This window comes from Anas platyrhynchos, chromosome 3 (assembly GCF_047663525.1).
Source record: "Anas platyrhynchos isolate ZD024472 breed Pekin duck chromosome 3, IASCAAS_PekinDuck_T2T, whole genome shotgun sequence".
NCBI lineage: Eukaryota > Metazoa > Chordata > Aves > Anseriformes > Anatidae > Anas > Anas platyrhynchos.
The window spans coordinates 66392632-66409754 of NC_092589.1; the positions used below are offsets into that span (position 1 = coordinate 66392632).

General features: G+C 34.0%; 1 protein-coding gene across 2 annotated transcripts in view; it reads right to left on the minus strand.

Moving 5' to 3' along the window:
- The window catches only part of NKAIN2 (sodium/potassium transporting ATPase interacting 2), a 582464-nt gene that overhangs the window by 261607 nt on the left and 303734 nt on the right, over window positions 1–17123 (minus strand). For both annotated transcript variants that reach the window (XM_038176412.2, XM_038176411.2), the window contains one exon: window positions 13493–13573. In XM_038176412.2, the coding sequence (XP_038032340.1) occupies window positions 13493–13573 (81 nt within the window). The remainder of the gene's footprint in view (window positions 1–13492; window positions 13574–17123) is intronic.

The window sequence follows — 17123 nt, forward strand, 5'->3', positions numbered from 1 at the left end:
TGGGAGGATAACAGCATGTAGTGCTCTTTTTCAGTACTGTCGAGTGCCAGGACAATGGGTACAAACCAGAAAACAAGAGTTTCCTTGTAAACATCAGGAAGAACTTTACTTTGAGGGTGACGGAGCACTGGAACAGGTTGCCAATAGCCATCTCAACATGGTCCAGGACAACAAGATCTAGGTGTTCCTGCTTGAGCAGGGGGGTTGGACCAGATGACCTCTATAGGTCCCTTCCAACCTCTATCATTCTCTGATTCTGAAAATTATCCACATATTATTTGAAAATAACTCCATTTTTAGAGTGTGGGTTATCTAAGACCCAAGTTATATGTGAGATAACACTAATTGTATGCAAATTACCAGTTATGTTTGTAATATTTTGGACTGCATTTGTATGTGACAGAGAAGAGAGAATACTTGATACTTCTCAGCTCTGAATATGGTGTTTGTTTTTTTTGTTTGTTTTTGTTTTTCTTTTAATGACAAGAACAAAGGAGTATCATCTTACATTATTATAATATTTTTATATGTTCTTTTTAATGTGCACATTTTTGTGTTTGTGAAAACCAAAACTGAAAACATTGCTTAAAGCTAAACAAAATGGGTACAGGAATCAAACAAATTTCCCATGTAAACTCTTTCAGTAAACTTCAGTCTTCAGTGACTTTTCATATGGAGGTAACACTTCTCTGCAGAATCTATCATTAATGCTACATGCTGTGATATAGACAAACATCCTCTAATGATAAGTTAGAGACTGATACACTCATTTTCACTTGGAGATCTGAATCAGTATAAGTACTATTATCTCTTGAAGATGCTTTGCAAGAAATGTAACATCAAAATTAAGTCTCCGTAGTCTGTTATAAGTTCTTGGTTTCACTATGCAGACAGAGACATTTCTTTAAGAATCCCAATTACTTCAGATTTGTACTTTACACTATTTCCAAGTGTGAAAACCCAAGAGTCTGGCAATTATCATTATATTCTCATTCCTGTAGCAGGTTGTATATGCTAATGAAGAGGAAAAAAAAACTAATTATATAGTATCATAGTCTGTTGTTACTAAGCAATTCTGTAACCTCTTCTTCCAAACAGCTGTCTGAACTCATAACATTTTCCTTTATTAAAAATTAAAAACACAGTATTCAGGAAGGCAAACAGTACAGCCAGAAGTCATAGTTTTAGGAAACATCTAGTGCTTTGAACTCTATCATTGTTTGCCACTCATGAAAAATGCATAGTTAGAAGCTCAAAAGCTTTCTGATTCTACAAAAATTATACTATATTGTGTATGCTTGTGCTGAGTTGGAACTATTAATGTGATTGAAATACTTTACACCATTCACTAAGGCATTGATAATATTTGGCAACTAGAACAGGAAGTACTCAAGACAGAAAAACTCAAAGATGGGATATTTTTGCACAATGTAAACCAAGGCTCCCATAACACAAGAAAGCACCTGATTATACAAACAAAAGGTAAAATAATCAAAAGCTTCGAAGAGCATTGCTTTTTCTTTGTAGAATCTGTGTCCATAGGATAATAAAGAAATCAAACAATAGTATTAAAGTAAAAGAACCAGATATAAAAAGGCTTACATGTACCATCAAATTAACTAGAAAAGACTGATCATATATATGTGTGTGTGTGTGACTATGGTTTTTTTGTTGTTGTTGTTGCTTTTTTTTTTTTTTTTTTTTTTCAATAAAAGCAAATGGACAGCTTCCTAGGCTTAAAAAGAAGCTTTTCCAATGAAGGAATTTGTTTCAGTATTGCCCATAGCAATATACCTTAAATGGCTATTTGAAGACCTGAACTGCATTTGTGTAATGGTTAACATTCAAAGAGATCTTTTGTGTAACCAAGGGTACACATTTTTTCACTGTTCTTACGAAAATAATTATGCAAATAGTTTTAATACTGCATATTATCTAGATTTTTTCTGCAATATATTTAAGAACAATTCATTACAATATATTATGATGTCATAACATATTATGACTGTCATGTACAACATATGAAAGAACAAACAATAACAAACATGCTAACGAATATTCTAATGTGAAAAAAAAAAAAACCTCCTAAGACCAAGTTTAAAATAAATAAATGCGTTCCAACTGCCTCACTTCTCCACCTAATGCTAATTAATCCCTATCATTCTATCATTGCTGCCGTCTTGTACTTGGGTTTTAAGAACATCTGTGGGAACAAGTGGAAAAACAGTATGAATCAAGTGCATGTGGTTACAATGAGCAGTGGAATTCAGAATTACATTTGGTGTATTCTCTAAGTGGCAGTTCAAAAGAAATATCTAAATGAAATTGCATTCTAATACATTGCTTCCCCATATTTCCAAAGCAAAATACAACCTGTAATTCTGGAAAAAAAAAAATAAAAAAAAAAAAACAGCTAGAATACAAGCACTGCTGTAGTAGTATTCCAATAAGCACTAATGGGCAACTGACATGGTTAAAAAAAGGCATTCAGCTTTAATAAACTGATGGAGGAAAGGCAAGGAATGAAATAATATAAAAACTGCCAAGAAAAGAGAAAAAGAGGGAGACAGAGGGTGCTATTCTGCATTTGATCAGAAGCCACAGATGGGACCCTTATATAGACAGGGAAAGCACTTTATTTTTGAGATATGGTTAAAGCCTGACACACCCAACTTCTTTTGTCTGAATTGTGAGGTATGTCTCAATGATCTGCAGAGGAGGAACCATTTTTTTCATGTCATTTTGAGCTTAGGTGAGCACTCTGATCATTTCTCTCCCTTTACATTGCTAACAGTAGTTTTTCTATAAAAGAGTTCATTGGCAGTTTAAAGACACCGGTGAGATACTCAGCCACAGCATGTTACTGATCACCTCATTATTGTTGAATTAGCCAACTATCATAGGGTGGAAGAAAAATAGCCCGAGTTACACTGTGGCCTGATGAAGAACAGGCTTTTAGAATGAAACCCACAATAAACCACAATTTGTTAAATTCATAAGGTTCAATCAATCAAATCCTACCCTCAAAACACATAATCCAATTTCTATCCAAATAGATGTTTGTGGTAGTCAGATAAGGGGGATATAATGTCATACTAAAGTAGTCTATTCATGAATAGACAGGATGCCCCTTAAAATGAAAATGCCATTGAAATAGCAGCAAGTTTTGAAAACATCAACACTAGAGTCAACTCAGACTCCAGGGATAAATTCACAAAGGTAATCATACACTTTAGTGGGTTATTAGAAAAGGAGACCAAACATTTTTCATAGCTAGTCCTTCATTCTTAACATATGGAATCAACAAAACAAAACAAGCTGGGAGCAAGCTGTCAGCTGCCATGTGACAACTCCAAAGTCAAAGAGGTTTTTCCAAAGATTTTTTTTTCTAGTTTATTATAAACAATTAATAAAAGTTTATCATCCAATTCTACAGACTTATAAAAGTTGACATTAACTAATTCACTAATACCAGAGATTACTGTCTTTCAGTAGCAGTTTTGGAAATACTCCTTTCATTGCAACAATAAAGGAAAATAACAAGAAGAAAATACTAATATTTGAGATGAATTAAAAAGTTTTGAGCTAGCAATTCCACAGGAAGAAAAATGAATTTCTTTTGTATCCCAAATAGTTACATTGCACCATGTTGCAGGAAATATCTTTTAAATAATGTGAAGGTTTTTCAATGTTTAAGGAGATTTATTGAGTGAAAATAACTTCTCTTGGGGTACCAAATACAGAGCATGACTCTCTGACTAGGGCAGACGTTAACTTTGAAATATTTCTGATCATTGAAACATATTATTGACTCCTTAGCTTTTATTTGTGTCCTCCATAGGAGCTACTCATCTTCAGTGGGAAGTTGTGTGTTAGTGGGTGACCATACTTTAAATGGTTGCTAGGAGTGCAACCATTTAAAGTGGCTTAGACCCACCTATTTATTTTAGCCCAGATATATCATGAGTGTTCAAGTCCTTCAGTGCTCACAGCTCTGGGTTGTGGGAGTGTGACACTCCAGCAGAAGAGCAACTACGAAGAGGGAGCATTATAAGATGATGAACCACGGTAAGAGATGGCCAGCCACTGCAACATATGGTCTTCTGGTCCATGAGCTCACTGCTAACACTGCTGTAGTGAGAAAGGAGTACGCTCAGAATGACCCTGTGCTGCTTGATGGCTGCACACATGTTGTTCTATGAAATGGGGTCAATATTAGACAGAATCAAAAAAAGAGGGTGCTTCAGAGCTAAGATTGCTTTCCTAGGGTCAATAAATGTATATTCAGATGTGAAAAGATGCTGAAGGCAATATAGCGTTTTTATTTCATACTGGATTAACAGTGGTATAAATTTCAGTGACATAAGGATCAGAATGGTTTCCTTCAAAAATTCCAAGTTATGCAAAGCTCCTTGGAAACTGTATGGGCTTAGTGTTGCCATGAAAGCTTCTGGTAGCTTCTGGTTCACAAGATGGAGCTTATTTGATATAGCTGGAAGGACAATTATTTATTGTTTTTTATTTATCACTTAGAGAAAACACAGATGTGGAGAAAGTATAAACTAGCCATTGCACCTACATTTGGAACAAGAAATTGCTAAGAACTATCATAAAGCGTGGTGTATGTACTTCAAAAGAATAATTAATGAAACAAAAATGACACCATGAGACAGCAAAATTTAACTCAGCTTTAAAAGAACAGAACATATTTTCATATGTTGTCATACATTCTCAGAAGACAAGTGGGTGCTCTGGAAGACACTCTAGCTTTCCACTATGGTAAGTAGCCTTTCAGCCCTTGTCCCTAACTGTTTCTGTAGCCTGACCCAGGGGCAAGGACCTATCTATGTGAGGCAAAGACAACTTGCACAAGAGCTCTTGTTGTAAATGTTAGCTCTACAGCTGTGATCTTTTGAGCATCTGCCTCACTAGAAATAAATTTATCTTCTGATATTTTCATTTCTAACAAAATCAACAGTTTTTCAGTCACTGCCTTAAGCAGTGGGTGAAATGATAGCAATAGTGCACTATAGCATTCAAAAGCGATTTTCTTACAGAAGGAGACCAGGACATGCTACTCAATCATAAGCAGGGCTTTGTGTCACTTGCCAATCCATCATCACAGGGATGAGAAACATGGGAAAAGCTTAAAGAGAAAGTTGAGAAAATCCAGACACCATGAAGAATTTCAGAGATTTATCACTGATTTGCTTTCTCCCTGCAGTCCCCTATTTGTTGGTTCCCACTTCTTGTTCTGTTTCATTGAATACCTAAGACTACACACCACTTTGGACAGGCCCTATTTATATTACATGTATTATATTATGCTCATAGCATAATGGCACCCTGATATCAAGTTGGGGCCACTAGATGGTACTGCAATATAATTAATAAATATTAAAAATAATTTCATAAATATATCTATATACATGTATTTCTACAATGTCTTAGCTCTAGTATTTGAAAGAATCTTCATGGCATTGCCTTTAAATATATACTAAAGCTTCCATATAACTGTAATATATGCAATTATAAGGCATATACTAATATATGTGCTTACAGATCTTAACAGTATAAGGTACTTAATCCATACACATGTGTACGATATTTCCATAACATGTACACATATATGTAAATTATTATATGGTATGATAATCTTATCAGTCACTACACTTACTCATTTTAATATGTTCTTGTATTCAGTGCAGTAAATACTAGATGTATGAGAAAAGTGTGCATATAAGAATTGATATGCACATGTATATTTATTTGTGAACTAAACCAAAAATATAAGCCAGAATTTTAAAAGATAAACTTTGTACAATAAGAAAAATCTATACAATCATATTTTGTACTTTTCTATACTATGAATGATTTTTTATCACAATTTGTTTCACTGTTAAAGAGATGAAAAATTCCACTTTATCTGAATGTTTCCTACCATATGCTATGTCTACAGTAATAAGCAGTTTAAATTTTATAATCACTTATCTTCTAGCTGGTAAAGATCTTGATGTTTAAAAATTGTTGCAAAACTAAATTATCTGAAACCATAAGCATGCTTAATAGTATCTACCCATGAAACTACCCTCAGAATAACCTAACACTGCTGGTTGCCAGCACTATTTTCAATTTTCATCTGTTAGATATATGATCAAGCATGTCAAATCTGCCCTGAGTAATAGAAGTGAAAAAATAAAGTCATTTACTTAAAACGTTCTGATAGCTATTTATCCAAAAACCCTGGTCAGATTTACTGCTCAAAGGCATTTACCTACAAAGTTAACCAGATGCTTTGAGTTGAAAACTAATTTAATTTCTGTGTTATCTTAACAGGACATCTGTTAAAACAACATCCAAGGAAGGTAATATGTTCAAAATTAAACATCCTGCAGGTTGTTTTATTAGAGTATATGCAACATTGACATTTAACTGTTAACAACCACCACCTTACAAAAATAATTAGTAAATGTGAAATCAAAGCAGTATAACAATTACACTAATTGACATGAAGTAATGTCAAATGAATTTGTAACTAGTGCAAGTTCAACCTTGTTGCCAAGTTTATTGCTTTGTTACAGCTGAGTTGCACTGAGGATGAATGACCCATTTATTTTGTTTCTTTCTCTCATCATTTTCATCAAGGTTTCAAACTGTCCCTTTAAAATCACAGTATACTAGCTGCTTAAAGTGTTCAGCACTCATAGACAGAATGTTTTTTAAGCATCAAGAATGACAAGCTATGCAAATCATACCCTGAAGTAATTTGCATTATTGCAGTTAATTTGCATATGGATATAAACTGCACTTCAGAGCTAGAAAATATCAATCCAAGCAGTGGCATATGAAAGTCAGACAGGTGGATGTGTGCTTGCCACTGTTTGGATATTGAAGTAGAAAAATACTAGCAGGTGCCTGATCCTTGTTTTTCCTTATCATTTTGCTAGAAAAGATGGTGGAGTCAAATGGACTGGTGGAAGGAAACATGGTCCCCATATTTCCTCCCACTGCTTCCATTTATCTCCACTAGCAATGAATAGTTGATGCTGTTTCCCTGTTGGCAAGAACTTCTATAACCATTTCTGTTCCCAGTAGTGTTGTCCAATGGAATAAAAGAGAACAGACAGACTACAGTATAGCCACTAAAAGTCAGCCGTATCTAGTTAGTCAAAGACTAACATCTCAGGTCACCAATGGAAAGGTAGTGAAAAATAGTTAATCCATAAATGTCAGCTGTGGTTATACATGTATTTCTAAACTATTTAGCTCATCCTTAAGATCTTTTCCAACAGATGCTCTTCCATAGTCCAGGTTGGTTGCTGAACATGGCTGGAGGCAGGAGAATGGGTTAACTGAACTGAAATGGGTTAGATGAAGCCCCTTCTAGCCTTACTTTACCAAGAACAATAACTGTGAGTATGAAAACACTGATTTTAATCTCATTGTATGTACACTGGCAGTTGGAGAATCCTACTTTTCTTGCTTGTGTCTGTTACTCTGCTTTCATGATGTGGAAATCAGACACTTGCAGTTCAGCTATATAGTGGGTAATACTTGCAGGTGATAAAACAGCAGCAAGCTCTCTCCGTACCCCTCCTTTTCTCCAGTAGTGCTTCCTGCCTCTGCAACCCCAGAGCTCTCTTTGTCCCCAGGACTGTCCCCTAGCAATGCCATTATATTGTCTTCCTCCTGTTACATGTTAGTTACTGGAGAGCCTTTACCAATATTTGGTTAATCTTCCTGATCTTACTTAACCTCAACAGAAAAGGGGAAAAGTTACATATTTCAGCAATTTATTTGGCTGCAAGTTTTTATGCAATGTTTTCGGGATTTCCCTAAATACAATGTTAGACAACTTAAATTTTAATATAATTCAAAACATCTTTGAACTAAGGATACTAGTTTTCTTTTAAATGTATTAATACTTCTTCCAGATAACAAGGATAACCTTTATCTTTCCACATTTTACTTAAGCTGCTATATAGCTTAACATATATATAAAAACCCTTAAATTTTCTCCCATAATAAAGCAAGTAAAATTGTGAAAATTGAACTGATTATTTATTACATTATAATTAGTTAATTCATTTTTTTTGTTTGTTTGTTTTGTTTTGTTTTGTTTTGTTTTTCTCTCCTTGTCATGTGCACCAATCTGTATAGCTAGAAATAACATCTCAAATAAAAAAGGGACAAAAAGAAACCTGAAGAACTCAACTTCAGTTAAAAGACTAAGAGAAAAGAAAGTACATGACTCTTCTCAGAGGTACACAGTGAAAGGACAAGAGGCAATGTCAAAGATTGTAGAAACAGAAATTTCATCTGAATATCAGGAGAAAGATTGCGAAATTCCCAGCCTTAGAGATTTTAAAAACTTGTCTCACTAAAACTAAACTAAACTAAAACTCTGAGCAGCCTGATCTAACCTTGAAGTTAGTGCTGCTCTGAGAAGGTGGCTGGATTGAGTGACCTGGAGAGGACTTTTACAATCTGATTTAGCCTGTGATTTTATGGCTATAAGTTATCTTATGTTTTCCAGATATTTCAGGTGGGTAGGCAAAAATGTGTTCAGAAACAGTTGATTTTCCTTAAAACTTCTGGCAGAAAGCAAAATAGTTGCATATTTTTTACTTTACATTTTAATAGCTACAATACATTCACTTTGTACCATATTTAATATTTTCACTTTTAAGTGAAATTTATTATTTTCTGTAATCTTCCCTATCCTTTCATGCTGCTGATCAACCTGATAAAACTCAGGGAAATACAGCAAAGGAAGTAACCTCAGTTGAATGCAAATTAGCGATGTCTGTTTTTTTAACTTTTTTTTTTTTTTTAAAGAGTAAACTTGCAACTGGTATCTGTAGAAGGAGTGCTGAATTCACAAGGGACTGAACTTTGACTACATATGGTGAGCTATGTACACACTATTGCCACTGTAGTCTGTGTTTCTAGGTGCCATGGTTCTGTACGTAAACTTTCACAATATACTACATGTTTTCAGAGTGGAGTTGAAGTAAAGGATTACTTCTGTGAAGCATGGAAATAAATCACATACTGACCAATGAGAAGAAAACAAAATACATAATGGATAATGGCTGTACACAGTAAGAAAAACACTTTTTTCCCCTGTCTTTTTATTAAGCTTTTTCTAACTACTGCAATACATGGAGTAGGATGCAGCATTCCTTAATTCCCAAATATGATTCATTTCTAAAATAGGCCATGCTGTAGAGAGATTAAGGAAAGGACTGTGGAAAAAAAAAAAAGGAAAGAAAATACACTTGTGACTGCATAATTAAGAGCTATATAAAAATGAAGGTAGAGAGAAAGATAAATTGCTCTTATACAAGAAACTAATTTTGACATTTCTTGTTACCAGAGTGTTTGACTTTCAAATACTTACCTTTTATGTTACAAGTCATATAAGTACAAGCTTATGTTTAAAACATTAAAAGTAGCCTTTCTACATTATCTGGTAAAAATAAGACAGACGTCTTATTGATGCAACCCAAACAGGAATCAATTTTATTTTTTATTTTTATTTTTTTTTTTAAACAAAATGTGTTTTTGGTCACATTTACATAAAACTGTGAGGACTACAGAAAAGCAACACTTAGCTCAGCCAGGTGGCAGTGAGAGGAAAGCTCTTGGATCCAGTCACACTGGTAGGGCTGCATGCAAGGAGAGCCAAAACTGCTGGGATAAAGCTGGGAGCATGTGCACCAACGGCTGTTCTGCCCCTCATTGGAACTAGTTCTGTCATCCAGCACTATGAATCCAGTCCCTGTTTTGGCTCCCAGTAACTGACAACAGCAGCACCTCTTCATACCTGCACTTGTGTCTTGTGTTGGGATCTGTGCTACTTTAGTCATTTTTATTTTTTTCCCAGCAAAAATATGTATACTGATTTTAATTTTTAAACTAAAAATGGGAGTTCAATAATTCTTATTCTCCCTCTTTTCTGCTTGTGGAATCTACAGATATCATTAGTGCCTTGAAGCAAGAGTGATATTTCTTCATTTGCAGTATACTCTTTCTATGGAGGGTCTAATCAGAGGTTGCAGATGAATCATATAGAAGCAAACAGGAGTTTTGCCTGAAGGTCAAAAGTACTAGATAGACTTAACTTTTTGGTGGTTTCTCTTTTTTTTTTTTTTATTTCCCCCCCCCGCCCCCTCCAAGATACCTGAATCTAGCGTGCTCCTTGTGTCTTTTCTTGATATATTTAAACAAATCATTGAAATATCACAGTTTCTCAGAGATGCCTCCTATTGTGTTTTCCTTTTTTGTTTCACTAGTGTATTTCACATGTCTCATTCGGGACAAGAGGTTGTGCTTTTCAGATGTTACATTTACTTAGCCATAGGCCAAAATTAATATGATCACTCAGAAATCCTGAAAGCATAAATTCCTTCTTACACTGAGAATGGCAATCACCAGCAAGCAAAACATGTAGACTAATTAAATACTACTGAAGTGTAATATTGAAAAGTAAGTCTCAGAAGTAGGTTTTTTGGATTCACAGATGCACATAATAATTTAGGTTAAGAACAACTGTTCTCTTTGTTTCAATCTTTCTCATCCATTAGTTATCAAGTTTTCTGTGAAAGAGTATCAGCAAAGACAAGTATTTTCTATGGTTGAAGCATGGTTGGTGTGTGATGCAATTTTCCACAACATATATATGACTGTAATGGTGCATATTGTACCATTGATTTACAAGGCTGTTTACTATTAATCCTTGATCTTCTTCAGTCTCTTGTTGACTATGTCATAGTTCTAAAATCTTTTGAGTCTTAGCAGGCCCATTGTCATTGTCATAATGAGAAGCTGTAAAAATGTCATGACCTCCAATCCCCACAACTAATTTTAGAAGGGATGAAACAAGCCTTTTTTAATAAGGTATAATAACAATTTAAATATGTTCTCCTCATTGTATCCAGAGGTGATGATACAGAAGTTAATATACAGACACAGAAAAAAAAGCTGTTCTCAAAACTTCAGGGGAAGAAAAAAAGCTTTTCTGTCCTTTTATTTTGGTAGAAAGGTATAAATTATACATATAAAATAAACTATACCCAGCTGAACTATCATTAGGTTGTAATTTAACCTATCAATTCCTAAAACTGTGCTGTACAGGATCCTCTCTTATGGTTTAGAACTTCAGAGGCATCCCTCTGGTGCTTAGCTAAAGGTTATTTTTTATTCTCTATTTATAATCAGTTCAGACCAGGAGCTTCTGTCAAGGTTCTTTGTGCCATTTCAAAAACACACACAAAAAATACACAGGAATAACATCATAGATTTGAAGTTGCAGTTATTCACAAATGGAAATATAAATAACGAAGATTCAGTGCAAGATCCGTATATGTGACTAAGAAACATTTATGAAGGTAAAAATTTTCTTAGATGCCTACTTATATAAAACAGTTGGAACCTCTGAAGGATATAGAATATGAGGATAAGTTTGGTCCATCCAAATAGCTGTGCACCTTTCCATTGTACACCTATTTTTAGGCCCTAGATCTTGCAAAAGATTTCATCATCTGGGGAAGTTTTGGTGTACCACCCACAGCTGAAAGAGAGGAGACACAGTTGTTCCATATGTGAATTAGGCCTTCTGTAGATGAGTCAACCTGTACCCATTTCTTGAATCCATTTTTAGGTACTTTTCCTTCTCTTCCTCTCTTCAGTAGTGCTGTGGTCTGGAAACCAGCCAAAGTGGAAGAAATGCACTCTGAGGGATGTTTCAAAGCAGTGAATATCAGTGAAATAAATGATATTACCCCTATAGACCAAATAAAGAATTTAACTGCAGCCAAATATAAGCCTGGACCATATGGTTGTTTGGGAAACATTCTAGATCACACGATCTTAGTCTTCAGAAAAAAAATCAATTCCAGGTGTAGGTATTGTCATTTAGCCTATCTTTATTCCAAATAGCACTTACAAATGTTATTAAACTGATTTTACATCCACTAAAATGCAGTGATCAAACAGATGTTTCTACTTTCTCTTTTCCTTCCCATCCCTTTTCACCTCCCCAGACATGATAACATTTACAAGTTAAGCAATTCAGGTGGCTGAAATGAGCAGATGGGAAAAGAATGGACTGGGTTGAGTGTAACGCTACAACAGGTGCTGGGTTTGTTACAAACATCAGTTCACTTAATACAGAAAGCATTTTAATCCAATAAAATATATTGTGTGCAGGTTCTTATATTTGCTATGTTTTTGCCAAGATAATGAGACTGGTCTTCTCTGTAGGTATAAAACCAAAAAAAAAAGTGTAACATTGTTTTACCTGCAGAACATTATTTTACACCTCAGGAAATGAAATTCTTACTCTTTTGAAGAAACAGACAACATGGGGATGAAAGATCCCACTCTTTAGTAATTTTTGCACTTTGGGGGTGATTTGATAGAAAATACAGGTAAGGATTTGCCTCATTTATTCTTTGCCTCATTTATTCTTCCTATAATTTTGCCTAACTTTCTGCATCATAGTATTTCAGTAACTCACAAAGGATCAGAGAATTACATGTGTAATTTACAGTTAGGCTAAACACTCTTTAATCAGAAAAGGTAATTCAATATATGAATTGAAAGGTGAATGTGATCTCTTTCACAAATGGGATTCTCCTTGATGGTCAGTTCACACCATTCTGAGTATAACTCAGCATGGAATGGAATGTTTAGACTCAAGCAAAGTTTATTACTTTAACGAAATAATTTGTTACCACTGATAATCTTATATACCACTATTTTTCCAGCCCTATGGGAACACCTTAGAAAGCAGCAGTTTTGATTTGAGATGTTGGTTTGAGCCAATACCAAATACCACTTTACATATTATCACTTATGGTATCAATAAAACCCTACAAATATGTCTATCCTAAGAAAATACACTTTTTTTTTTCCCCCCCCATAGATTTTTACTTTATATAAATCTTCAGTTATAACATTCCTACCGGAATAACAAAGTTAAAAAACATTGCTGTAGCCAAATAGCAATTTATTCTTGCACTTACATTTTAATTTAATGAAAGATACTTTGTGTTATAGTTATTATGCTGTGGTGGAAGAACCCTGGAAGGAATCCAGCTCAGTAACCGCAAGCTGAATGGTACCAAAAATGTATGTATATATATTATTTCCCCTTGACATGGTAACCTTTTATATTTGTGAAATCAGCAATTAGTGTCTCCCACCCAGGTGAAATTTGTATTACATAATTATTGAGAAGTAAAAAAAAAAAAAAACAAAAAACAAGACAATTTTCCTTTAAAAGGTATGTCATTGTTGTGGGCACCAGAAGGTGCCTGTAACTGTCTAGAACTACAGTTTCTAACATATTCAGAATACTCTAAATTTTGATCATACTACCTTCATTCTAATAATACCAAGACAGTGAGTAAAGCGAAAAACAGCATTTAAACTGGAGCATGTTAACACAACGCTGATGGCTTAAATGTATCTGATGGTAACTTACCTTTGAAAGGTCCCCAGCCTCCAAGTAGAAGCAGATAACAAACACGTTCCATGTAACCCAAAGGATCAACCAGACAGCATACTGTAGGGGAGGAAGAGAGGAAAAAATGCATTAATATATTTACAATCAGCTGAATTAAATTTACTGTTAGACTATTAGTTGAATCCAAGTCAAAAATGGACTATAAATATGGTGCATAAAAAAGAGAATCAAGAATAAATACTTCTCTTTTACAGCCACAGTCTAGCGTGAACTAATGAACCCTTGGTCACATAAGAAAATCTCTATCTGAGAAAACAAGTAATAGAACTGGCTTTCAAATTTGAGGCTAATCCAGATCTCTTATTGTCGTTTAAATGGAAAATATTGTAATATTAAGACAGACATGTAATATCAATGATATGCGAGAAGTACAGATCCATTATTATCAAGAATATATCTGTTTTGGTAAATTTTGTGCTATTCTAAAAAATATGGAGTGATTTCCCTAGGCCATGACAGCTGACTGCATCAATATATTTTGTGGCATTCCAAACCATGGTTCAAAATTGTTAATCACCCTCAGGAGCAGACTGTTTTAAATGAATATTTATTTATTTATTTATTTATTAACTACAGTGTATAGTATAGGTATCCATACTTAATATTTGTTCAGTTTGCTGAACTTATTCACATATTTGACTTCTTATTTGTTAGTTTGTTTTTATTATTTATTTATTTATTTATTTTTATTTGTAAGGTCTTATATGCTAGGACTGAAAACTAAATTTCCCTGCTGTAATGCTGGAGGATCTCATGTAAAATTTGACCTGCTATTGCTACTATTGTGTTTGAGAAATTCCCTGGACAAATTAATCCATCTAAGAAACCTTAGAATCTACAACTATTTTTCTGATGACTGTCACTGCTATCCTCTAGCTGTTCATGATTCAATTCTGTATTTTTGCTAATTTCATTCTATTCATGCATATGTGTGAAATACAACTATTATATGAAATGTACCATTCCCTACCTGTTATAGCCCAGGACTATTTCCTCATTTTATATCAGCAACCCATTACTTTTGAGTATTTACAGGCTTATTCTTATAGTTTGGTTGTCTTTTCTCCAAAATGGACTGGTTAAATTTTGTTAAGCTACTGTTCCAAATTGTGTTTAACATTGTTGGCAATTTTCTATACTCCTCTATATTATAGCACCATCTGAATAAGCAGACAACACTTTAGACTTTGTCAAACCATTTTTGTTATGAATGAAAATCTCATTCTCTAAATTCTGCAACAAACTACATGGGATTCTTCTTGCATTTCTCTTAGAAGTGCTGTTTTGCATCAGATTGTCTATCATTCAACATGGCATTTTCCATTTAATTTTCTACATACTGGCAAAAAGATACAATTTTGTCCTTTCTCAGGAGATCAAAACTGAGATCCAACATAAATAAAATTTTGGCTTGTTCCAGTGTCTTATTTCTTGCAGATAACCAAATAATTGCTGATCAGCCTAAATCTTTGGTAGAACAAATATAGATTTTAGATAATTATAATAAATATTGTTTTGATCTAATGTAATCTAGCATAGTTTTAAAGGTTCAAAATGCTTTACAAAGAAGTTATATTAGGTATTTTAAAGCATACAGCTGACATACTTCATAGGGCAGCTCTTTCTTGTCCACAGCTTTGGTCACAAATAATAAATTTATTTAGGTCAGGAGAGACCCTAAGGACATCATGTGGTCCAAATCTCTGCTCAAAGCACAGCCAGCATAGATCAAGTTGTACAGGGGCTTGTTCAGTGGAGGTCTGAATATCTCCAGGGATGGAGACTTCACAGTACTTTTAGTCTTAAGAAGTAGGCTATTAATGGACTTCAAAACACAGGAACTTAATTCAGAGTCATGGTCTTAACACATCTTTATTTTTATTTTTTTAAACCCAACTCTTAGGAATTAAATATACTGAACATTTCATTTTCTTGAGACTTGCCCATTGTACACCTGACTTTGTATCTAACATGGGGTGTCATAATTACCAGAACATGAGAAAAAAAAAAAATAAATATTAATTCAGATTCAATAACCTTATATCAACTTTTTCCTAACATTTCAGCATTTTTAACTAACCATTTTTTTGCCAGTTACTTTCATACCTTAAAGTCATATACAAGTTCGCATACACTTTGAAGGAGTTATTACAAGTATGCCTTCTTACATGAAGATAATTGTGTTTCTTAAAGTGAAAAAAATGTATTGCATTTAGGCTGGTTTCCCAAAGAAACAAGACTTAAAAAGTAACATTCTGTGTTCATGTCTGTTCCCCTGAAATAACTTCTGAGCTCCTGAACAATATTATGCAAGCTGGAGAAAAGGCTAAAAGTAAATTTTTATTTATTAACTTTGTATTTATTTTTATTTATTGAGTACTTAAATTATTCCCCCCAACCCCCCTCACCCCCCCATCCCCCCCGATCCAAAGTTTCAGGAAAAGAAGTCTAGAAGTTTCATTAGATCATAGAACAACTTGCCACATTTCATGTAAGCAACAACTGATTAAAAAGCTCCCTATGCACAGCACACCCAGCAGAAAACTCCAACAGACTTTGGAGCTGCCTGTTCTGGCAGACAGTCTTATGTTTACACGAAGAAATGAAACTTTTCTTGTTGTATAGTCTATCACACATACAAAAGAAAAAGACAAATTTATCTGTCTTTTATCTGATTTTTAGGTATACTGTTTTAACAAGCACTAGCTATTATTGGACTACAGACAAGATTTAAAAATAACTTTTAAAAGTATTTTTTAAACTGCTTCCTTTTGGAATGATATATTAAGTGTTTGTTGCCTGAATTCTGCGGATAAACACTGAGTATAATTATCTTGAAATACAAGGATGCTTCTGCTTCCTACTGCTTCTTATTTCAGATGCTTCAGATCTAGCCTCTCTCTTATCTCTGGATCACATGGAGTCACAAATGTCTCTTGTTGTCTATGTGCTTCAGCAAATTGTTGCGGAAATTCAGCTCTGAAGGTCTGTGACAATGAACAAATCCCTCTGGTACTCTCTATTATATGTATCTAATTAGAAACACATTTTTTAAGAGTTCTTCAAAAGGCTATAGCTGTATTTCTTTTTTCTTTTTTTTTTTTTTTTTTCTTTTTTTCCTCATATGTGGGAGACATAGAGGAGACAAGACAGCTGTGTTATCTGACAGAAGCCACCACAATGTTACAGCAGTCACATACCAACAAGACAAAAACCTTGATGAAAACAGTTGTACAAGCAAGAGATACTGACAGGAGGCATAGCAATGACAACAATGTTTAATATTTTTTATGGAAATCCACACTGGAAAGGGGTATAGCTTGCAGGCTAAGACTGAAGATTTAAATGTTTACTTTTTTTTTCAAAGTTGTAGCCAATCAGCAAAAGTTATTTCTTTTCAAAAAATAGATTATATAAAGAAATATCTCATGTGGCAGAATATGCTTGTCATTCTTTAAGAAAAAAAAAAAAAAATTACCCTCTACAATGGATTACAGGAGCTATATATTTTATGATTTATTTACACTATGTAGTCATGTAGTCTGAAAATTTGCTATTTGAAAATCACAAAATAAGACAGGATGCTTTT